The sequence below is a fragment of the Heliconius melpomene genome, chromosome 3, assembly GCF_056956725.1.
Source record: "Heliconius melpomene rosina isolate 202511_hmr_F chromosome 3, ASM5695672v1, whole genome shotgun sequence".
NCBI classification, from domain to species: domain Eukaryota; kingdom Metazoa; phylum Arthropoda; class Insecta; order Lepidoptera; family Nymphalidae; genus Heliconius; species Heliconius melpomene.
In genome coordinates, this window is record NC_140391.1 from 7,994,981 (window position 1) to 8,021,304 (window position 26,324).

The following is a 26,324-nucleotide window of genomic DNA, read 5'->3' on the forward strand; positions in this document are numbered from 1 at the left end:
GACAAATAATATTAATATCAGTTACAAGAACAAAATGCAGTGACCAGCTTTGAAAAAATAATAAGCAATTCACACGTATACCTTATATTTGATTAGAACATTCAAATTTAAATTAAATCTATTGACTAAATGCTCTGCGTAATAAACAATGTAATTCATCTAAAACCAAATTCTAATACAGTGGAGTGAGCATACAATTCTATATCTAATTACAGTGATAGTTTAAAGGTATCAACGACAATTAAAATTAATTATTAAATTATATTTATTTACAATAAAGGCAAGTTTTGTAATAGTTTTATTAAGTGTCGTTGTATGCCTTAGTAATCTCAAGGGATAGCAGGTGGCTGACATGTAAAAAAGAAAAAAAAGTTTTGCTTTTATAAAATAAAAACTATTTTTTGTAATAATGCGTATAAAACGTAAATTTCTATTTCAAAGATAAAGGCATATATTCTGTTTTAATTTTCAATAAATATGTCAGTCACCTGCTATATTAATCAAAGTCTAGGTGCGCTTATTTACCGTGGTACGGGTTGTAGGAGAAACTACTTACGTATTCCTTGGCTGTTACGAATGGCGTTGGCTCGGCCCATTTGCTAAAGTCCATTGAAGGAATAATGCCACTTCTGCATGGTACTCGTGGATTTCTGACATTAAAATAATTTTTTAGTTCGTTATGTAAAGTATAGATTAAAGTAAAACTTATAATTTATTGACTTTTTGCAAAAAAAAATAAAAAAAAATAGCTATTCTAAAAAAGTAAATGAAAAAAAAAATTCTTTGCTTTCGAAGTATTCTAAGGTTTCAGTTGTTATTAAAATCTTTAATTCAGTTAAAATAGATATTTAATTCTTATTCATGATTATATAACTTACAATTCATGATCAGGCAACACCATAGGATAAAGCTGTACAGTGTCAATAATGTCGGTGTTATCACAGATAACGCGAGCCAGTCGTGCTTTTCTGACTTCCTTTAATTGTTCGGGCGTGAAAGAAGATGGTTGGTTTCGTAATTCGAACCTAAAAATAATGCATGAGATATAAATATCGCCAAATATACTAATAAAATTAACTAAGCACAAACATATTAAACTTACCAAAATCGATCACCCCGTCTTGAGTATGAAAATTGGGTGGCGATAACACAAGCAAAAGTAGGTCCCAACATTGAACCAGGAAGAGGTCTCTCTGAGACTCCACCTGACCATAAATCAACATCAATAGGATGTTCGAAAATTGATTCATATTTCTGAATGGTTTCGTTTGCCATAGATCCGAATAAATCTTGGAAAGAATCAGCACCAGAAAGTCCACAGAATTTTCTAAATTCCATATAACCTGGAAGACCGAATTCTCGACCTCTTTGCATGTTGAAGGAAACTAGATCCATTCCAAATCGAGCACCAACTTTCTTGAATAAATGATTTGTTACTTCTTGTGTGATGGAATCATCCATAGCCTGAGCAACTTGGTTCATTAAGCCCATTACATATTCATCTAAGACACCGGCTCTGTATAAATCGTATGGTCTTCTTATAAGATCAGATAGTCTCTTTGATGCTGTTGAAAATAATGTTTTATTTTATTTTAATAAAAGTAAGGTATAGAAAATATCATATATCAATGACCAAATGTAGATTTAATTTCAAAAATTATACTTTTGTAAACGAAGTGTTTAGTAAGCAATCAAGTTGTCATAAGTACCTATATATAAAATTATATTTACCAATGAATTTATGAGCTTTAGACCATCTTTCTACGGCTGTTGGTAAAAGTGAGTGTCCAAAACGGTATGCAGCTGCTGCAAAGGAGGCTATCACATCAGGATTAACTTCGGGATCATATCCATCCCAATAACCCTAAAATATAAGATTTTTAATTTAATATAAAACATATTTAAGTATATGAGTGAAAATAGGATATTATACTCTAGTTAAATTTTAGAATAGGATAAAAAATATTTTAATCATACCTCTTTTTCTAGAACCAAACCAAATTTCTCCATAACATCCTTGCCAAGTAAAATTGGTAAAAATTCATTGTAAGTAATGTGTTGTATTTCGGCGATATTAATTCTTCTTGCTTCTTGGAATAGAGTCTCATCGTCCCAGTGCGGGTTGACAGCAGCAAGTCCCGTTGCAACTCTATTATGCTCTCGCGCCATCAACGTGTGCATTACTGTCAGCACTAGTTGCTCGTTTACTCTAATTTCACCTATAATCAATTCACTACTATATTTTTGTTCATATTTTAGGAATATGATTCACACAGGAATTTGTTTTGAACGTTGAATTTAAAGTAAAATCAATTGGGTAGAATAGCCACTGCAGTTTTAGTGAAAAGCAAGAATAGTTAAATACGGCTTAGTATCGTACACTCGTTTGTATATAATTAAGCTAACGTCAACTACGCTAGAAGTAAACGGAAGCGGAAAAATGTTGGTATCGAGTGTTTATTATTCTTATTATAAATTTGAAAGTTAGTAATTTAGACGACTAGATAAATAATAAGTATGTGGGTCATAATCAGAAAAAGTGTCCTTTTTGTGTCTTTTCTTGTCCCGCTACTTTGAATGCGTTTTAAAAATACAATTTTAAAGATAATTTAAATATTTTGCCATTTACGATAAATTTATTTATTAACTTAAAGATTTTTGTAATATTTTAAATGTATTATGGCAAATAATAGTATTTGTTGTTAGTTGCAAAAAACCTTTCAAAATGCTTCCATACAATTTTTCGTGTCCCATTCACCACTTTACTTTTTAAGAATTGATTTGTTACGAATGTTTATGGTTTTATTTGATTTCAGATATGTTTATATTACTTTACATTATGCATAATATTAAATAGAACTACTTTTATTGATACATTATTTAATAAACAATATATATTAGTTAAGTAAATTTGTCCCCAAAATATTGTCTTTTTGTTACTCAGGGCTAGTAACGTACAATTAAATTATGAACGCAATTATTTTGGATGTTGTTTAATATTGTTTTTTGTTGTGGCACCATAATTCTAAAAGTCAATGCTGTCGTAGCTACAACCAGTAGTGTACTCGCAGCAGTTGAGGGGTTCAAATGTTTTAAAGGGAATGCGTGAAATTACATCTCAGGGTTATAAACGGCTTTTATTTTGGTAAGTATTCTATAATTTCGTTTTCTTGTTTATGTTATTTGCTTCTTTTTACAAAATCTCAAAAAAGAACTTCAGTGCTTGTAGATGCAACACGTGGCTTATGAGCAAATATTTAAAAGGGTTAGAATTTCTCAGATTTCATTCTCAATTTCGTTATATTTCGTTACGTAACGAAATTGAGAAAATATGAAGCCTAGTTCACAATTACGGTACCAATGTTCTCTTATATATGTTTATAATAAAATTGTGTCGAACCGGTGCTTATATATGGAAGATATGTATATAAGAAAAAAAAATTGCTGGCATATGAAAAAAACTATTAGTGACTTTTCATAAAGCAAAGTAACCAAAAATAATGATTTTTAAGTTTTTTGCTTGTTTGCTTGTTTGTCTGTGATTGTGCACGCTAATCTCAGAAACAGCTGAACCGATTTAGTTAAAAATATTTTTTATTCTGCCTGAAATCAGTTGTGATTTTGTGATTATTATTTTTTGATAAATATTTTTGTATTTTCAGTAAGCGTCATGGCTCCTATGTCAAGTGCTGAAATACATAAAAGATATAGAGAACGTCTTAAAAAGACCAATCCTATTAAATATGAAGATATGCGGAATAAACACTTACAAAGAATTAAACTTAATTCCAGTGATAACGACTCAAATTTTGATATATTTTAAAGTGGATTTAATTTTATCATTAACTTTGTGATCTCTAACTAGAAATATAAGTTTATTACGTTACTAACTAGCATTATTATATTGTTCATATTGTCAGTTTGTTATGTTTTCTACTTACATTTATAATCTGTTAATTCAACGATTGAATCTTTAAAATTTTAATCTGTGTCTCATTAAATAAAAAAAACAATATTTTATTCATATAATATCCTTATTTTGTTGTGTATAATGCCTTATGACATCAGTTTCGTAACAAACATTATCAGTGTTGTTACTTATCAGTTACGTTACGAATTCGAAAATGTCCACTTTTCTGATTATGACCCATGTATGTCTTTTTCGTCAAATCAATAACATACCTGCTTCGAAACAGTACATATTCTTATTTGGTCTCGTGCATCCTTCATCGGGAATATCTAACTTCAGGGGGAGCAGATCTTTTAGTCCATATTCTTTGAATACAGGATTCATCCGCAATAGTCCACCATAGCCAGTCCGCAGTTTTCTGAAATAAAAAAGATAGATAGATAGAATATTAGTATTTATTTTGTCATTCCATTTTATTTGTAAGTGACAAGTCACTTAAAAATAACATTTCAACAAATACGGAAAATATTTAATATAATAATAATTTTATTTATTAGAACCAATTGTGATGGTAATAGAGCTTAACAAAAAATTCTGATACCTTGCAAATTTCTCTGTGACACCATACACCGTGTTTCCATCAAGAACTCCAGTTAATGTATTGAAGGGCACTCTAGAACCTATAACAAAACAAATATATACTATTATTTTTTATTAAGACTTATACCTTTTGGTAATTTTTATAACGTCACCTATCAAATAACACTTGGACTCCTAAGACGAATCTAAAGATTAATGTAGGACCGTTCTGAAGATATGAGAATATAATATTACATATTTACATACAAGATACGCGTAAAAAACATAACCCTTTCTTTACAGTCGAGTAAAAATACTATAATCATAAATTATAACTCGTTACATATATATCATCGTCGCTCGTCACTACGATGACATATCCCATTATATGAACATGATGTTACTAATTATATAATCAAATAAGCATAAGCATAATCATAATCATATAAGCACTGGAGACAATTTGCTATGTTTATAAAATATTTTACTATAAAATCAATTAGAGCTGTTTAAATAAGCGTAAAAAAGTGAGAGGCATAACGCAGCCTTGTTTACATGTGATGTGATGCTTATAAGATTTTTGCACTACATTACGCAAGGAATAACACGTAACGGACTACTTTCGCCTCTCACTCGGCAGATGGCCAGGCCAGGTCAAAAACCGGTCAAAGTAACTTAAATTGTACCTATACATCGGTGATTGAAGTAACACTGTAATGCTTGTGACATAATACATCAATAGAGATGTTTTGAAAAGAAAAAATAAAGTATTACGAGACGGACGACTGGCGACAGCCGACAACAAGAGGAGTTATGTTGAATGCGCGTCTAACACATTTTTTTGCATAATTTATACAAAACATTAAAACACATCGTGTAGATTATCATCAAAATGCGTATTAAGCAATTTTTGGTTAAGTATTACAAGAATGTTACTATTTATAAACATCCAAATGAATTAATTAAAATTGATTCTGAAATAAAAAGTAATTTAGCTGATTAAAAATAATAATAGTGCTTCACAGCTAGCGCATTATTGCAATGGAATTCTTTAAAACATTAATAACAGTGTAGGCGTTACGTTAATTTGAATATTTTAAATTGTCTAAACGTAAATTGCACGTATCTACTCGTATAGTGTATTACACATTCGTTCCGATTCCACTTAGAGGAGGTCACTAATAATATAGTACAATATATCATTGAAATCGAAAGCACTTGACAATAATAACAATACAAGGTCGTTAATAGACTATTAGATTATTTCTATTTTTTTTTTCATATTCACGCTGCTTCCCGCATGTAGCAGGGTAGGCGGAGGGAGTAGTGTTAAAACACTCCGCTCCCCACTCTCCACCGAATTTTTTCATTCTTCTACAGTAGAAATCGAATCCACAACCTGTCGCTTTTACAGTCACACGCTGTTCTTGACTGGTCTCAACACATGGTTATTGATAGACTATTCGTTTATTATACTATTTACGTATAACAAACGTCTCAATACGTTTTAGAAAACATATAAAACAGATTTTAAAGTGTTATTTTAATTCCTAAGTGTGGAAAAACACTTTAAAAACTTCCCACTTTAAAAATGTAAAAAAAGGTTCGGTTCGGTTCTTTATTTATGGCGCTTCGAGCGTGCCAGTTGAGCACTATTCACTTCGCCAATGTCACGTTGTATGGAGAACACAGAAAAAAAGGTGTTAATAACTAATGTTGCAGAACAATATATAAGTGTCATATGTCAGCGCGCACTACTTTGCGTGAAACGCAAGAGACCGCAGGTGATCGATCGCTGTTTGTGGTTGTTAAGTAAGATTTTGTAAGAGTATTTGCTCTGTACTGTTACGTATTATTTAATAGTAAATGGAAACGGCAACAGTAATAAGTTTAATTTATTTTTAATATAATAATGTAGCAATAACTTTTATTATATATTAATATTTTTAAAATTGAGTGAAAATATTACCATCATATGCGCTCTTCCTGCCCTCCTATATGCGGGATACAGCGTGAAGCTGAAAAGTTGTATTGTATAAAATTAAATATATTTACCTAAACGACAGCCAGGTCGGGGAGATGGGAAACCTCTCACGAAGTCTATGCACTTGACACCAAAAAGCCTATAGAAGTAATCATCGTCGGGCACTCGAATTTCATTGCAGTACGGGTGCTTGAGATGAGGGGGACGCTTGCAGCACTCTTCGGGGTCGTTACGGTGGATTGGGTCTGATAGAAATAATAAATAAGGATAAAGTTAATACTTAATATTAATTTAAAATGATATTTCAAATTTGCAAAGTTACTAAATAATTTCTTTTATTACGCATTTATCTTATAAGAAAAAAAAATGAAATTGCTAAAAAAAGAAATTATTTAAAAATTTTAAAGATCATAATTTTTGTAAAGCTATTAAGATTATAGTTAAAGTCAAATACTAATGATATGCTACTAAAAATATATATCTCTATATATATTATTAAACAAACGAGTTTTTTGGGATATAGGAACATGGTCTTTTCATTTATACTCAGAAGTCTTGCGTATGGAGTGACGAAACTCTAAACCGCACATTGCGGATCACGGAAACCCCAATATAGTAAACATACTCTGATGAAATTTGAACCTACAGTCTACACCATATATTGCTATCGCAGTTCTACTAGCCTCGACGAAGAATAATATTAAAAGTCGTTATTTATAATCTTAGGTCAGTCGTGCACAAAGTGTGACTGTGAACGCGACTGGTTGTGGGTTCGATGCCCACTCGAGGAAATTAACTATTTATTTACATTAATATTTTCATTTCTTCGTTCTGGTGTTCCTCCATGTAAAGTGGGAATTTCTTAACACTAGATTCCCTATAAGAACTTACCAAGCGGAGTTCCAGTGAGAGTGTAATCGTGGTCCATGAACTGGCCCCACGCTATCACCATAACGGTGCCGGCGTGGTCGTGGAAGCCGTCATCAGGGTGCATTGTACGCGAGACCACGCGCGACAAGGGCAGGTCGCGTCCGGTGTGAGATATGCGCGGCGCGTTGATGCCGTCCGCGAAGAGAGGACCGATTAGTCTTGAAAAGTTTCAAATTTAATTTATTAAATATATTAATTGGTGAAAGATATTTTGGTCATTTAGATTTCTGTAGGGTGTAGAGATATACATATACTTATAATACACATATATGTATAATATTAATTAGTTTAGATGTATATGCCTTTCATAATACCTGGATATTATAAAAAGATTGATTAATTTGATTTGTTTATTATTAAAAACAAACTTAGTAAAAAAAAATTTCTAATATTCAATTTATTCAAATAAATACAATTTGCTAATACTATTTATAAATAAATACCTCTGGAAAGGTGCCATAGTCGCACCCCACGTGGGATGCCTTAGGTTATTGCAAAGTCCATCGAGGCGGCGGTACTTGCCCGCGCGGCACTCCACATGTGAGAAAACCGGCGGACACACCTCGCGGATAAGTGTACGGGAAGTGTCTATGAGAGGCAGACCCTTTTCTATTTCTTCATACGTCAAGCCATATCTGCGATAAAAAAAGATATATGCGAATAAATAAATATGTTGTAATAAGCGTATAAAAATTTCGACGTAGCATGATAAGAACGTATGGCTTAGTGGTTAGAGCGCTTGGACGGTTTCCAAGAGGCGTGGGTTGAAATTCCGCTACGTTGATATTTTTATACGTTTTCTTAATAAGTATAATCCTTTAATAGAACATATTTAGGTACATTTATAACACTAAATATAGAAAAAAATCGGTTCAATTTCATTTTACTTAAATGAAAGGATACCAAATGTATCGCGGATTAACATAATACAGATTATATTATGACTTGACATTAAATGTCATTGCCGTACATTATAAGGTTTTAGTTCAATATATTATGTTGAAGAAATTGTAATTCCTTCTTAAGATTTTAATTTTTAGCCACGGCATACTAAAAATGTTATAAAATTATACCAAAATTAATATTATAATCGTTGCATTTTTAAACGGTTTTTATGTTTAATATTACTAGTTTAATAAAAAATCGATGATTCATTACATCCTACTAACCTATATAATAAATAAACAACTAGTGCATAACATACGAGTGGTTCGGACATAATTGAAATGCCAAGGTTGATGGTTGCTACAAAATATTAGCACATGCATTATACCCTAGGCTATGTTTAGTGCTAAATAAACTGATATACATTTTTCATAATTAATTAAGTTTTATTTTAAATGAAAATAGAGCTGTAAATCGTTCTACAAGCTTACATATATCTAATAAGCAATTGATGGCTATATGTATGTATATGCATACGTATATATTACTTTGTAAAATTATAGTAAACTTAGGGAAATTATCTCCTGTCCTTCTTAATACTTCCAAGGATGTACGCAAAATTTCAGAGTTCTACGCTGCGCCTTGTATTTTCTATATATAAAGATGCAAAAAATCTTAATATAATAATTCTTAAATTCTATTATTATTTGAGTCTTATTAGAAACAAAAAAATCTAAGCTATTTTTTTATTTGTATAAATATATAAGAAATACTAATATGTACGGTAATAAAATATAAAGTAATATTAGTTTATTAAGATAATATTATAGAAACTATATATAATCAGTCGTTATTATCTTTAATTTGCCTTTGTATTGAATTAAATCGCGCTCTTGTTATGTTCAAGCATTATAATAAAATATTAGTCCAATTATTTCTATATAGTTGCAAAACACTATATTTAAGTAGAAATCACTCATCACATTCGTAAGAAGTTAACACAATAAAATTACTTTGTAAAGTAAATTTTGATTCATGATTTTGTGTAATATTTAATGAAAGTATGTAATCGTTAGATGTAATTATAGGATGATATGCATTTAATTAATTTAATTGGTTGCACTGAAATTAGATTTTTAATTGAGTTTTATATAATAGGTAGAGCATTACGCTCTACAAAAAAATCATACAAATTATTATATAGAGAAGAGCAGAAAATAAGGAGAAACTAGTTCCTGCTCTCAGGAGTTCTTGAAATTCTCCACTTTCTGAAGACTTTTTTAAGGTAATGAACTTAACGTAGCGCGTTGTCTTGTTACCAGAGCGAGGATATGAAGAAAAATAATAATTCCAAACGCTTTGCCACTGCGCCACGATAGGCTCTCATTAATTTATTAGTTTTATTATAAAATATATATATATATATAAGTAAATAATTGAAATTTAAAACAATAATATAAAAAAGTGATTATAATAACAACAAATATTAATTTTAAATGTTAAATCATGCAGAGAAGAGAACAGGTGATATTTTGAAACAATGTCTAAATAAAAGCTAAGCCCCAGATCTGTCAATCATTACAGAGCAGGGCATTTCATAATTTGGCCCCAAGGTAAAATTTACTATATAATATATCTACATCTAATACTCTACTGTGAAATATTTCATGTGACTGTAAACGCGATGGTTGTGGGTTCGATTGCCACTGAGGGAATTTAATTATTAAATTATTTATTAATATTTTCATTTTTTCGTTCTGGTAGCAAGGCAATTCAATAGTCAAAGCCTTAAAAAATTCGACCGAAAGTGGGGAACGGACTGTCTTAACACTATGCTCCACCTGTCTACCCTGCTATTTGCGGAATACAGCGTAAAGCTGAGCATTACATATAAACAATAAGTAATGCTCAGCTCATGCATAAGTAATGTTCAACTGAAAACATTATTCATAAAAGCAGTATATGAGTAAAACGAGTTAATAAAAAGCTAGATATATGATGATTCATATCAGATTATTAAAAAAAAATAATGGCCTGATTTTGATTGGATTATTTAATAGATGAATTTGGAGTCCGAAGTTTGGCAACCTCTGTCACTGTCACAGTTGCCATTAATCATTTCACGCGTGTTCGTATAAAACCTTCACGATGAGACGCAATGATAGCTTAAATTAAATGTATGTATTATAAAAGACTTGTTCTATTTACCTAACAAAATGTGGCCTTGGTTTCTAAAATTACATTTCACTATCATTTTGCAATAATAGGGCTCTTTAAGGTTTATGGCAGTTATATATATATATGGGTTTTGTAATATGTCTGTCTGTGTATCTTTAATCTGTAGTAAGCTAAATCTTTAATCTTTTATTATAGAATATTTTTGTGTTTGTCTGTGACCCAGTTTGTATTCTAGAGTACAATTACAGATTTTATTAGATGATATCTATATATTCGACAATTACGTACATTTAATTACAAAAAAAAAACATTACATAAGATTGACATTAATTAATAAGCAATAACATTATAGCTTTTATTTAATTTCTTTCCGCGTCGTGAGTGGCCGATGACCATGATAGATCACATTCAAGAAACAAAGGCCCAAATTCAAAGGCCAGCCTTGTGGTCAAAAAATAGGTTTTTTTTTTCATTTATCGTTTTGAACATAGCTGATGAGGCAGAGACAAGGCCAGGCCAATGCTGTAACTTGAAGTGTGTAAATGTCATCTAGTCTGTTACTTATGCATTAGTGCTTACTGAAATTGTATTAACATTGATGAAATAAGAGTATATGAAATATAAATATTAATAATTAATGCTCATTGCTAGATAAGTTATATGTAGGTTCATTTACATAAAATTTCAATATATTCCTTTATTTAATTGTATAGAGCCTTTATAAATTTAAAAATACTTACGTGCGTGCCAAACTAATGGAAATATCCAGAATCAGCTCCCCAACACTAGCGAAGTCTTCACCCTTCCAATCACCTTTTGGTTGCGACACCACTATGAACAAAATATGTATAATTACAGTAAATATTATAAGCCCGACAGTTGTGAGTTCGATTCCCATTCGGTAGAATTATTTATTTAATATTTTCTTTCCTCTTTCTAGTGAAAAGATAAAGAGCAGGTTTAAGTTCCGCTACTCAATGCACAACATCTCGAAGATTAGAGGAAGTGGGAAACAGACTAGGTTCCCTCTACCTACTCTGCTATAGGCGGGATACAGTGTTAAGCTACAAAATATGTTGATGAAATAGTAAAATTGTAATGCATCGATAAGTTTATATAGGTGCAAATTAAATGCAAATAAGACATGGTGATGAAAACATCACCATCGCTTGTCTGCATTCAGATAAGTCAGAACAAGCAAACTGAATGAGGTTAAACGAGCTCGTTCCGGTAATTAACTATAATTATATTCAAAATTGAAACTTGTAAAGATTTTAAGGACAAGAACAAAATGTCAATATATTTATAAACAAAATGCTAGCAGGTCAAATAATAACACAGTAAATACGTTCCGAGAAAATATTAATTTTAAGCAACGTTAACATATTAAGAGTTATGAAAGAATTTTTGTAATTTACGAGCTAATTATTTTAATCATATGTCATATATTTTTTTTTAACTTCACGCTGGTCTCCGTATGTAGTAGAGCAGGCAAAGGCTTAATAAGACACTCTGCTCCCCACTTTGCGTCGATTCTGGAGGTATTGAGTGTGGATTGGCGGAACTAAACGTCGCATTTTACCCTAACACCAGAGCGAAGAAATGAAAATATTAAATATTTCCTTCCTCGAGTGGGAATTGAACCCATAATCTGTCACAGTGTCATGCCACAACTGGCCTCTATTATATATTCTCTAAAATAATATTTTTGAAATTAATAATAACTTACAAATTCTGGACCTGGCGTCGAGATATGCTTGATTGATTGCCTCGTATGTGATGCAGGTGTGTTGACCATCGTATGCGCTATAACAAGATAAAAATATCTTAAATATATTTAAAAGGACTAAATATAAGCATAATATAGTATTATTTATTATATTTTAACAGACTCTTGTAGATTATTTGACAGATAGTGAGATGATCCCCATATAGCAGGTTAAGCAGAACGAACCTAATGTTAAGACACTTCGTTACCCAATTTCCGCCCCTACGCCATGACGGCCTCGACTAATAAATTAACACGTATATATATTTTTTCAAGTTTATTTTTTTTAATAATCCTTGTTGTAATGATACATAATATCAATAATGCTCTTATCGGCAATGAGTACCGCACGATGCGTTAAGCAACGGCCACTCGGATTTACGCTCACTTTCAAAAATCCTTTCGCTTAGGTATACCATAACTTAACTTCCATCTGGCTGACCAGTTCTAGATATCTTATGTATAGGAAATAGAAGCGAACCGGATACGCCTAACGACGACGACCTTTCTCGTAAAGTACTTCTAACCGGTAATTGTAACGACGTTTTATAATTCACCATGACTCCTATATAATTTAAAAAAAATGTCATTTGTATACATTTACGATACATATTGTTGGAATGATATTTATTTTCTTCATATTTTGTTTTTTTTTTTTAAATAATATTTAATTTAATATATAATTCAATTATAAGCCGGCTTTATTTATACTATGCATAGATAAAGCTGTTTTCTATCCCATATTAAGATACAGGTATATAAGGCTGAGGTCATTTCTTCTCTACCCTTAAAAATTGAACTCATTTCTTAAAAATTTAAACCGTATTTATTTGTGGCGTGAATCAAATCAGACAAGCTATCATTAAATCAGCAATAAAACTCTTTTAGTAGCTAAATAATAAAATTACCATTTAATTACTAAATTATTAAGATAATTGATTAAACTTAATGTATAATTAAAAAAAACTATAAAAGTTAAACTAAACGATATTTTATAGCAAAATATAGGTGAACAACATTATGATTGTTTACAAAATTAATAAAACTAACCAAATACAAAACCGAATCCATAAATTATTCATAAGATTTGCATAAATCGAGACTTGAAATCTGTCTATAAAATTAGTCATATTGAAATATTATTAAACTTAAACAAATTGATTTTCCTTTACACTAGCTATTAACTTAGCTGTTGAAAACTGTCGATATAACTGTGTGCAGGTTTCTTCAAACAAGGCATATCTAATGTGATGTGCATCTAACGGTGCCTGTCCGTTTGTCCACACGGCCGACATTATTCCTGCGGCAGTATTTCACGATAATCGAATATACCGTTCGTAGGTCGTTAGGTATCTCGGATTTAACGGTTATTTTTATATACATAATTCATGGATATATAAAATTGGAATTTACTTCAACCTCATCCACTTTCTAGCTATTATATTGGCCGCACCTTGTTAACTCTTGTGTTTGAAATTTTGAATTGCCTATTCGTATTGTCAATAAAAATTATTAAGCAAGTTAGTAATTTTATGTGCACAGACGGACAGTTTATAAAGGATTTAATAAACGTATTAAATCTTTAGTAAATAGCTATTAATATAAAGATTTCAGTATCGATAATTTTACTCAGTACATACAATTGTTATTACATTTACGTAACCGTCCATAAAAGGCAGAAGGCAGCCAGATGTCTAGACTCGTGAGAATCCTAAGTGTACGAACCTGTCTGAGCAGCCTAGGCTTTCTCGCATCCGAGATAAAATTTTGTATGGATGAATTTAGTTACGTGAGAAATATAAGGAAATCCTAATTTAAATTACTTACCTAAATTGTCAAATTGTTGGGAGAGTGATATTTAACAATAATTAACGTTGTTCTCACTTAGTTTATCTATATATATAAAATCGAAAGGTCACTCACTCATCACTAAATCTCAGAAACTACATGTCCTAGGAATCTGAAATTTTGCATAGGAGTTACTTATAGGACGTAGGTGCTCGCTAAGAATTTGAAATATTCGACTTCTAAGGGGTTATTATTGGGGTTGAAAGTTTGTATGAAACTTCGTTACTACAAATGCTAGGATTCTCAAATTTTGCGTGGACGTCACTTATAGGATATACAGTAGGTACTCATGGAGACCGAAATTAATAATAACGTAGTTCACGCAGGCGAGGCCGCGGACGGGCCGCTAGTATATAGATATTGACCAAATATAACGTAAGTTTTTTAATTATATAATAATCTAGCTATATTTACTAAAAAGAAGAAGAGAAGAGATTCTTAGTACTAAAATTCCCAACTCTAAGTGTAGTTTTCTGTTGTTCTGATAACTTTTCTAAAAAGTTAAACAAAATATAATATGGCAGAGTTGATGCTTACATAATTCTTCGTAGCATTTTTATTAAATCTAATTTCAATATTATCGTTTGACCGAAATAACAAAACAAAATATATGTAACGAATTAACATAAATGTTAACTTCGAATGGTGGCTTTCTGTGCGCGTAGGTAAAACTAGAATGTCACATCGATGACCGCATTTTAACTCGATGACAATGATAATAATAATAACCGTATTTTATTTCTTTTCATACGATAGTTACCAATTTTCTCGCGGTTTCACCTCGTGGTCAAGAGAAAATGACTAAAATTATGTAAGAGCCCTATAGTCCTCCTCGATTAATAGACCATCCAATACAATAAAATTTATTCTATATCTATATTTATAAGAATTATCTATATATATAAGAAGAAATTCCTTTTTAGGAGCTAGGACCAAGAATTATTAACATTAGATCAAATATTGTTATTGAGAAGAATTATAGCAGAATAAAATATTTTATAAAGGTAGTAATTAGAGACAGGTGTGGTTTCGATTTGCACTTGAGGAAATAAAATTTTTAATATTTTTATTTTCTCGCTCTGGTAATAAGGCAAAGCATGGTGTTGAGTTTCGTCACTCAACACTCAATGCCTCCAGAATTCGGCGGAAAGTGGGTAACGGAAGTGTATTTAATGGGAACTATAAAAAAGTATTTATTACTAAATATATACACAAATATACACAAATATGTTTTTAATGGTAAATATTTTAAAATTATGAAATAAAATTGTTAAACTTTATTGGTAAATTATATCAAAATGTTTACTCTAATTAATATTACATGTAACTATTACATTTGCATATATTTCGTATTAGATTAAGCTTAATTACCCAAAAGTTTGTTTAAGAGCGTGTGGACAAAACGTGAACGAGTTTAGGTTGAGATAAAGAAAGTAACAGTAAGTGACGTGACGTCGGGAAGTGTGTCAAGTTTGTAACAAATATGATACAATTAAATAAATCAGCTTCACGCTGTATCCCGCACATAGCAGGATAGGCAGAGGGAACCTAGTGTTAAGATCGTTCCTCACTTACCGCCGAATTCTGGAGGCATTACGGGTTAAGTGGCGTAACTCAACGCCGCGCTTAACCTCGACACCAGAGCGACGAAATGGAAATATAAATTTAAATAACTATTTAATTTCCTCGAGTGGTAATCGAACCCACGAGTAGTCGCGTTTCACACAGTTTTTTTACTAGTAAGCGATATCGGGAAGTATGTCAAGTTTGTAACTGATGTGATGCAATTTATTATGTACATATTATAAAGTGTTTGTAAATGCTGAATCCCACGCTTTTGCTGTTACCGACATTGAATCAAAAGAGAGTGCCATTTTGTCGGTCGGTTTTAGTACTTTTACATTTTGGTGTTTGGTGGTGTTGTGGGTGGGGAGTTCTTTTCTAAGATTTCAATTCAAATTTCAGATTTTTTCAATTATTTTCAAATCGTTGAATAAATATAAAGCTGGTTCTGGTAACGCAGAAGAGAGAATTACTGCAAAATAAGCATTTAGCATATTGTTGCTAGTTCCTATAACTATTGGGGATTTTGTATTAGTCAAATCATTTCTTTTTTCAAATAATTTGTACAGACAGAAAAAAAATAATTACGGAACGCCATAATAGAAAGAACAGACCAGAACAGAAAAAAATAGATAATTCTTTGAAGAAGTGAGAATAAATGCATTCTCATGTTAACAAAATGTTAATATGCATAACATGTATAAGTTACAATTTTGTTAAATGTTAATATCCAATACATATGACCTTATAAAGGGTTGTGCAAATGTATGTATGTATGTATTATATAATATTTACTTTCACTATATTATAATCTTAATTTCTGTGCATCGTTTTGTATTGATTTGATTTACTCTCGGAAACGAGTAATTGCGGATGATAAATACATTTAAATTTTGTCGGTCACACGAGCTAGTGTTAGCGGCACAAGGGTGTGACTGTAACGCGACAGTTGTGGGTTCGATCCCCATTCGAGGAAGTGAAATATTTATTTACGTTTATATTTCCATTTCTTCGCTCTGGTGTCGAGGCAAAGCGCGGCATTGACTTCTGCCACTCAACACGAAATGCCTCCAGAATTCGACAGAAAGTGGGGAATGGAGTCAAAGAAATATTTTGGAGAGTTTCATCATTTCTAAAGTTTCTGGAAATTCAATTGTGAATGCAAGAATTGTAGATCGTGAAAGTGTCTTCATTTCACTTTTATTTATATTTTTTTCACGTTTCAAAGTAGCAATGATACAGGCTTGAATTTTAAGAGAAGTGAACTACCTTTATTTGGAGGAATATATTTTTTCAATTTAACCACCAGTAGAAATAAAATGTTTCAATTATTTTTATTAAAATTTTCTTCCCAAATCTTGACCTAAAAATAATATGAATTTGCAATTACTTACAAATTTCCCTTAAGGAGGTTTAAGCTGTAGCTGTAGGTAACGGAAGTGTATTTAATGGGAACTATAAAAAAGTATTTATTACTAAATATATACACAAATATACACAAATATGTTTTTAATGGTAAATATTTTAAAATTATGAAATAAAATTGTTAAACTTTATTGGTAAATTATATCAAAATGTTTACTCTAATTAATATTACATGTAACTATTACATTTGCATATATTTCGTATTAGATTAAGCTTAATTACTAAAAACTTTGTTTAAGAGCGTGTGGACAAAACGTGAACGAGTTTAGGTTGAGATAAAGAAAGTAACAGTAAGTGACGTGACGTCGGGAAGTGTGTCAAGTTTGTAACAAATATGATACAATTAAATAAATCAGCTTCACGCTGTATCCCGCACATAGCAGGATAGGCAGAGGGAACCTAGTGTTAAGATCGTTCCTCACTTACCGCCGAATTCTGGAGGCATTACGGGTTAAGTGGCGTAACTCAACGCCGCGCTTAACCTCGACACCAGAGCGACGAAATGGAAATATAAATTTAAATAACTATTTAATTTCCTCGAGTGGTAATCGAACCCACGAGTAGTCGCGTTTCACACAGTTTTTTTACTAGTAAGCGATATCGGGAAGTATGTCAAGTTTGTAACTGATGTGATGCAATTTATTATGTACATATTATAAAGTGTTTGTAAATGCTGAATCCCACGCTTTTGCTGTTACCGACATTGAATCAAAAGAGAGTGCCATTTTGTCGGTCGGTTTTAGTACTTTTACATTTTGGTGTTTGGTGGTGTTGTGGGTGGGGAGTTCTTTTCTAAGATTTCAATTCAAATTTCAGATTTTTTCAATTATTTTCAAATCGTTGAATAAATATAAAGCTGGTTCTGGTAACGCAGAAGAGAGAATTACTGCAAAATAAGCATTTAGCATATTGTTGCTAGTTCCTATAACTATTGGGGATTTTGTATTAGTCAAATCATTTCTTTTTTCAAATAATTTGTACAGACAGAAAAAAAATAATTACGGAACGCCATAATAGAAAGAACAGACCAGAACAGAAAAAAATAGATAATTCTTTGAAGAAGTGAGAATAAATGCATTCTCATGTTAACAAAATGTTAATATGCATAACATGTATAAGTTACAATTTTGTTAAATGTTAATATCCAATACATATGACCTTATAAAGGGTTGTGCAAATGTATGTATGTATGTATTATATAATATTTACTTTCACTATATTATAATCTTAATTTCTGTGCATCGTTTTGTATTGATTTGATTTACTCTCGGAAACGAGTAATTGCGGATGATAAATACATTTAAATTTTGTCGGTCACACGAGCTAGTGTTAGCGGCACAAGGGTGTGACTGTAACGCGACAGTTGTGGGTTCGATCCCCATTCGAGGAAGTGAAATATTTATTTACGTTTATATTTCCATTTCTTCGCTCTGGTGTCGAGGCAAAGCGCGGCATTGACTTCTGCCACTCAACACGAAATGCCTCCAGAATTCGACAGAAAGTGGGGAATGGAGTCAAAGAAATATTTTGGAGAGTTTCATCATTTCTAAAGTTTCTGGAAATTCAATTGTGAATGCAAGAATTGTAGATCGTGAAAGTGTCTTCATTTCACTTTTATTTATATTTTTTTCACGTTTCAAAGTAGCAATGATACAGGCTTGAATTTTAAGAGAAGTGAACTACCTTTATTTGGAGGAATATATTTTTTCAATTTAACCACCAGTAGAAATAAAATGTTTCAATTATTTTTATTAAAATTTTCTTCCCAAATCTTGACCTAAAAATAATATGAATTTGCAATTACTTACAAATTTCCCTTAAGGAGGTTTAAGCTGTAATCATATGCCGATGACCTTCCTGGACCAGTGAGGTAGAGTGCACAGTCGTCGTCTGCAGGAACACTTAAGGGGCTCAACGACGTCGCGTAAACGATGCATAGCGCTACTAGGAGCGCTCTGTAAAACAAATTACATACATATAATTTTCATATTTATTGTTTTTATTTCTATTTCTTTAAAAATATAAAAGATATCATACATATATATACATTTATGAATGTATATACGTATAGCATGATTGTATGATAATTTTATCTTGTTCGTAAATCTTTTAGAGAAAGTAATTGTACATAATCCGATAACGATTAAATTGACTAATATCATGCATAATTAAAATTACTTAAGTTAATGAATATTATATATTAGGTACATATTATTTATATAAGTAATATTTGAATCAATTTACATTTATTTTAAATATTAATTAATGTATTACGTAAGTAAATGGCAACGGAATTAATGTTAATTATACAATATTTTATTTATTGCCGAATTGATATTGCAATGATATTTATTTAGCTTCACTCTGTATCCCGCATATAGCAGGGTAGGCTCAGGAAACCTGGGAAGCTAGTGTTAAGACACTTCCGTTTCCCATTTTCCGCCGATCTCTAGAGGCATTGCGTGTTGAGCGGCGTAACTCAACGCCGGGGTTTTCCTTGTTACCACAGAGAGAATTTTACTTTTAAATATAAAAAATATACTATTTCTTAAGTTGAGAAGTACGAATAGGTGTGTCTCTGATATATTTATTGCTTGCTAGTTACAGTCTAGGCCAGTTTTCAGCACAGACAGTATAGTGAAAGTGGTTTATGCTTGTATGTGAATGCTATAAATACGAATTCTATATATCGCCTCATATCTTTTTTGTAAATAAAACTAATTATAAATATATGAATATAATATAATATAATATATATATAATATAAATCAATAGTTTTGAAATATATGGTAAATAATAATATGTAGCTTATTTAAAATATTATTTAATCAATTTCTTATTTAAGGCTCAGAAATTTCAGTAAAATATAAATATATTGTATTGTTTAATTTGTATAGACCAAACTCTTAGCTTTCAAAAGCGCTCAATTATTAATTACTAGCGGCCCGCTCGCGGTTACACCCGCGTGAACTATGTTATTATTAATTTCTGTCTCCATGACTACGTCCTAGTGACGTCTATCCAAAATTTGAGACTCCTAGCATTTGTAGTAACGAAGTTTCATACAAACTTTCGACCCCAAAAACAACCCCTTAGAAGTTGAATATTGCAAATTCCCGTCTTAGCGAGCACCTACGTCCTATAAGTAACGCCTATGCAAAATTTGAGATTCCTAGCACATGTAGTTTCTGAGATTTCGTGATGAGTGAGTGACCTTTCGATTTTATATATATAGATAAGATTAAAAACATGTAGGTCTTATACGTATAAATATGAGTATGTATTTATGACAAAAAACATCTGCTTCACGCTGTATTCCGCACACAGCAGGGTAGGCAGAGGGAACCTAGTGTTAAGACTTTGTTCCCCACTTTCTGCCGAATTCTGGAGGCGTTGCGTGTTGAGTGGCAGAACTCAATTTTATGAAAACATATAAGAAAAAAACCCAAAATTTATTTATAATATTGTAATTGTAATATATTATACATGTTCTTATTGTGTGTAAGATTATCGGTAAAGGCAAAAACTTGTTGCTTTAATTTCACAAAATGGTTACATCAGTATGTAGCTTAAATTTTTAACGATTGCCTTGTGAAAGCTAGTAAATTACAAAAATTGTAATAATTAAGTATTAAACAATATTTCTAAGTTAGTGAAGATTGAGGTCAGTTAAACATTTTATTGAGTAATATTTGATAACTATTAAATCTATCGTAAACTACTGAATGTAAAGTTTACGTAATTTGTTTTTAAGTTTAACTTATTGGAATAACAATTTTTATTGCATAAAGAAGACATCAACGCGTTCTAATCTTTGTTAACAAATTTATTTAACAAAATGAAAAAAATATGGACACATAGAAATATGTTAGAATATATAAGAAGTTATTCATATCATGAACATTCCTTATTTAATTTTTAAAAGAAAATTTTATAGGGATGCACTTATCACTTTTTGGTTTGCATATGGCACTTCCTAATCTTTTTAATTTTCTGGCCTTTTTTTGACTACTTTAAGGATTTGACTACAACCATTTCACAGTCACACTTTGTACTCCAATGGTACGTTTTTGTGTAAAAAAAAATCAATTATTTAATTCGTATTTTATAGTAACTTTTCAACACAACTTCCTTCCTTCATCACCCTCTCTAATAATATTCATCCTTCTGCTACATAATTTGTTTATAAATATTTTATAAATATTTAGATACCACTAGAATCTTATAATTATAGTAAATTAATTTAGTATTCAATACAAGTAACTAAAATAATTATCGCCAACCTAAATTTGTCAATAATATTTTAAAATGTCAAGCAATAACAAATTTATGTCTCCATTAATCTATGGATAGCAAATGTTATATTTTATGCATTTCCGTTATATACTACCATATGTGTTTGTCATTAAATGGCTACGATGCTGCGCTGATTTTTTTGTAAATACTTAAGAAATGAAAATACAATTAAGGAAATAGAAATTATGTTTAATTTAATCTAACATATTTTTTGTGAAATCTTAGGGCTTAAGTCGTAGATTGAAAAAAAATAATAAATCGTAAGATTTTTTAATAAATTAAAATGAAAACTATTCTCTCCTCTAAACTTTAAGAACTTTACGAATTTCTGTAGTTTTCAATATTTTTATGTTACGAGTAAATAAACGATATTTTTTTGCTAAATGACGCCATGAATAAAAATACATAAATAAATATTAATTTAAATGTAAGTAAATAAATTAATAGTCCCACTTTTAAATAAAATCTGTGATGCATTCGAGCTAATTGCTCGAAGTGAAACTATTAAACCTAATCGTTAATTACGATAAATTCCACTCATGTGTCGAACGCACGATAACTTGAAGTCGTCATTGCATATTTGTTTTTATACGCAAGCTTTAAAATATTTTACAAAATTTTATATAACTAGTCTATTATTTTTACATAAAAATTGCTTAAGCTTTATAAATGTAAAATAAATAAATAATTATTATTTATTTAATTTTTTTTGTTTAATGTTTTTTGTTTAATTAAAGAGAAAAAAAAGTTCCACAGATTAAAAATGTTAGCTTCCGGAAACAACTAGTTATTTCAAGATATCTCAATCTCTCAAGTTGATGTAATGGACGACAAAGATCAACAGGTCAATTGTCACGCTGTTAATCTAGAAACTGTGTTACATGGTAGTCTTACAAATATCTCTTCTTATAAATTCAATTTAATGTTTTCACAAGGTCTTTTTACTAATGGTTTTAAGTTACATAACATATCTAAGAATTTTAAGAGCTGGTTTTTTAATAGATATAGATTTGAGTGATGTTATAACAATGCTTATAGGATAATATTCTGCTGGAGGTATTAAAAATAAGCTTCTTTAAAGATTTACGCTGTACATGCAAAAGCATATATCAGAAAAGAAAGAAACTAATGCTAAGAAAGTTATATTTTCAGTTAATTTAATATTTAGATTAAGTAACTAACATAACGAAAAAAATCACTTAGTGAAAGACATACAAAAGCTAGAATTAAAAATTTAAATTGAAAAACGAAATTCATAGAGAAGACTGAATTAGAAAAATAATAAAAGTGAAAGGCTGAACCGTTACCGATGACATTATGTCGACAAGGTCGTCAAGTTGTCCTAACGGAAATTGATGTAAACTCATAGTAATCAACGTATCCTGGCTTATAAACGTAAGCAACACATACCTTAGTAATAATCCATTAAGTTTATGTTCCTACCATATTCGTCTTTTTTATATCAGTGGAAAATAAACTATGTAAGGGAACGTATATCATTTAACATTTGCAACAAAAACTCAACTTAATTAAGCAAGTAGAAATATACTTTTTTAAATTAAGAAGTTGAATCGAATCCAGTATTCTTATGAGTGCAGCGTTAAGTTTCGCCTATAGTCAAAATAAGGCAACCGGTATTTTAAAACTACTAATTCAAAAAAAATTGTATAAATAAGAAGAAATACATTTCTAAATAGCGTTAAATGGTTTGAAATGATTAACAATCTAGATATAAAGTCTAAAAACTAGCACTAACAAGTACTTTATTATAAAAACTCAGTTGCCCCCATACCGGCTTCTTGCAATCTGTGTCAAACACTTTTTTAACATATGCAAACCATACCAAATATGTTGTAGATATGTAATACTCTACTGTTACTATTTTGTAACTAACCTTGGTAACTCAGCCTTGGTCGGAATAATCTGTTTAAGTATTACAATAATTTCATAATTATTAACTAATTATTATTAAAAATTTTATTAGAAATTTGTTTTTGTTTCATATTTACTAAATTATATTCTGGTAATGGAACAGGTTGAATGAATTTCATTTTAATAGATTTACATAAATTATATTTATATTGATTTATTAAATTTGTGTTCATAGTAACTTACTAATATAACAACAGGAAGTAAAAGATATAAAAAAAGGTCCTTGTTATTAAATTTTTAAACATATGGGTCGGGTCACATTTAACTTTTTATAATACTTAAGTGTTAAAAAATATATAAGTATATCTAAATAATTTTATTTCAATCTAAATGGGAACATTCAACAAAAAATTCATTGTTGCGTTTTAAAAAATAAAATTTTACCGTTCTTATAGATATCATCATAATTGGTTATGTCACATCAAACAATAGTTCAGTCAACCTGAACAGATATAAATGAAAGTGAACTTTAAGTTTATCGACATAGAGTGTACTTTCAAGTAATTTATATTTCTTAGCCTGCCTTTTGACCTAAGAGGAACAAACTTTCGCTTCTAAAGCGATACAGATTATGTTTCGTTTTGTTATCGCTACTTGTTTTCTAATTAGAACCGGAAAAGTAGTATTATATGTATTTAATATGGAATATAAAGATATTATTTATCGCAGGGGCATTCTATCGGATAATCTGTCTGTCTGTTTATTAATATAACTGATATGAGGAAGTTAATATAAAAATGAAGTTTTCAAATTAAAGAAGGATTGTTCCCTCTTTTTAACCGACTTCTGTAAGAAAAGGAGGTTATCAATTCGACTGTATTTTTTTTTTTTTTTATTTTTTTTTTATGTTTGTTACCTCATAACTTTTAACTGGGTGGACCGATTTTGATATTTTTTTTTATTTGAAAGGTATAGCTTCCCGAATGGTCCCATTTTTTTTTGGTCCATGTCTGACAATGGTATCCATGAGAAAATCACATAAGTCTTAAATTTGCATTATGCATGTGCGCGACTAATAGCCGAATAACTCAATGTCGCGCCAACTGATTTTGATGATTCTTTTTTTATTTGAAAGGATACACTTCAAGGATAATTTGGTGAAAGTTTGGTTAGGTTTCGATTATGGAATCCGGAGAAAATTGAGAATCTTTGTTTTTTTTGGTCAAAAATTAATTATACTGTAATAGTTACAAGCAAACACTTTTTAAATTGATGTCAGAAGTGAGAATCCTGATGGTTGCATTTCTTTTCAACCAACCTCAAAAAAGAGGATGTTCTCATTTTTAAACAACTTCAAAGAAGGGAGATTCCCAATTCGCCCGAATACTTTTTATGTTTGTTCTTGTCAATATACCAAAATGTAACTTTGCACAAAAATAATACCTAATTAAATGAAGTTTTACATAGGACAATTACAACCACTCGTTGACAACCACTACCACCACCATCACCACTCGTTTAAGAAGCATCATTTTAAGATCTACCTATCACTTAAAATCATAAAATAAATTAATTTTTAACAAAAAGAAAAACCGACTTCTAACAAGGAACTAAAAAGTGAAAAATAATTTTACAAAGATTTTATAATTTTGAAGTCGGTGTCAAACTAATGCTACAACACCTTTACTACAATATCTAATTACTAAGCCTGTTTGTTTTACTTGGCACCGACTTCAAAATTATAAAATTCACTTTTTAGTTCGTTGTTAGAAGTCGGTTTTTGTTTTTGTTAAAAATTAATTTATTATGCTAATATTTAAAATGGATAGGTACTTTTGAAGACAATTTCCGTGAGCGGAAATTTTCTTTTAGAAATGTTTAAAACATCTTTATGCCCAGTAATATTTTAATTATTTTAATAATAGACAATAAGTTTATAAGTACATAATTCAATTAAAATTTTTCTCTATTTCATTTACGTACAAAATGTATATAAATTAAGTAGAGTGAAAACTTAATAAAAATCCTTTGAAGAAAATAAAAAATATATAGAAAAAATAATTAGTTTACAAAATTTTATACAAATACTATTTTTAAGACGCGCTACGTTTGTAGCTCGTAGCCGCTACGGTGATATAAAAGAATTCAACGCGTTCTTTACTGATAAAAAAAAAGAAGTACTTCCATGATATAATTTGAAATGTTAACTCAACTAATATGAGGCAATTATAAACAATTTAAGGCCAAGACACTATAGTAGATTATAAATTATAAAAAAGACAAAATAAGTTTTGATTATTTAGTTTCTTTTTACTAAAGCAATATAATTCAATAAATTTATTTTATGTAATAAAAAACAAATATTCATATCTCATTAAATTTATATCAAATATTTAATAAAAAATATATAGAAAATAAAAACAAAAAAATATACCTTGAAATCATTATGAAACTGAAATACACAACACTAAAAATTTTTCAGACACTACACGGAACCACTAGCTTCCACCGGTCATTATCGAAGACAAGTTGAGTTGAGTTGTGCGTGTTGTCTTTACAGCGTCGGTGATAACACTGCCGTTGGACGTCCAACGCGGACCTACGAAACCTCTAGGAAAGCGAAAAGCACGTGACGACCCCAACTTTAGATTAGCTCACTATATAATGGCTTGAATCGTATGAATCTACTGGAAATAACGTTAAATTTTATTATGAATATAAAATATATCTTTTAACATAAATAAATATTAAATTTACAATTTTATTGGTTTATAATTGCAATTATATAAGTTAGGTATCTTCATAATAAACGCGAAGAAAAATTTGTATGATACTTTCTATATTTTCGGGCTGCAGGAAACTATTTTCTTCTAAAAGTATTTTCAGATCAAACTTTTTACAAATTACGCGGTAGTATATAAAAAATGTGAAATATGGAGGAAGAACGTATACTAGTTAAAGATATTCGTAGAATGTATTAATGCAGTATAGGCTATAATTAAAAAAAAAACAAATACATATTTCTTATAACGATAACTTGGACGACTACCAAGAGGCGCGTCCCGTTCAATTCCCGCTATGTTATT

At 30.2% G+C, this 26,324-nt stretch overlaps 1 protein-coding gene across 1 annotated transcript; it reads right to left on the reverse strand.

Moving 5' to 3' along the window:
* Nucleotides 1-383: 383 nt before the first annotated feature.
* On the reverse strand, nucleotides 384-25,819 carry cysu (peroxidase homolog). The gene is made up of 14 exons (XM_085207623.1): nucleotides 25,673-25,819; nucleotides 18,879-19,025; nucleotides 12,196-12,272; nucleotides 11,207-11,297; nucleotides 7,847-8,038; nucleotides 7,365-7,561; nucleotides 6,545-6,718; nucleotides 4,512-4,590; nucleotides 4,183-4,328; nucleotides 1,978-2,219; nucleotides 1,732-1,864; nucleotides 1,103-1,565; nucleotides 879-1,025; nucleotides 384-650 (listed from the first exon to the last, which is right to left on the reverse strand). The coding sequence occupies exons 1-14, from the start codon at nucleotides 25,681-25,683 to the stop codon at nucleotides 518-520; spliced, it is 2,232 nt and encodes a 743-aa protein (XP_085063749.1). The 5' UTR covers nucleotides 25,684-25,819; the 3' UTR covers nucleotides 384-517.
* Between the last annotated feature and the right edge of the window lie 505 nt (nucleotides 25,820-26,324).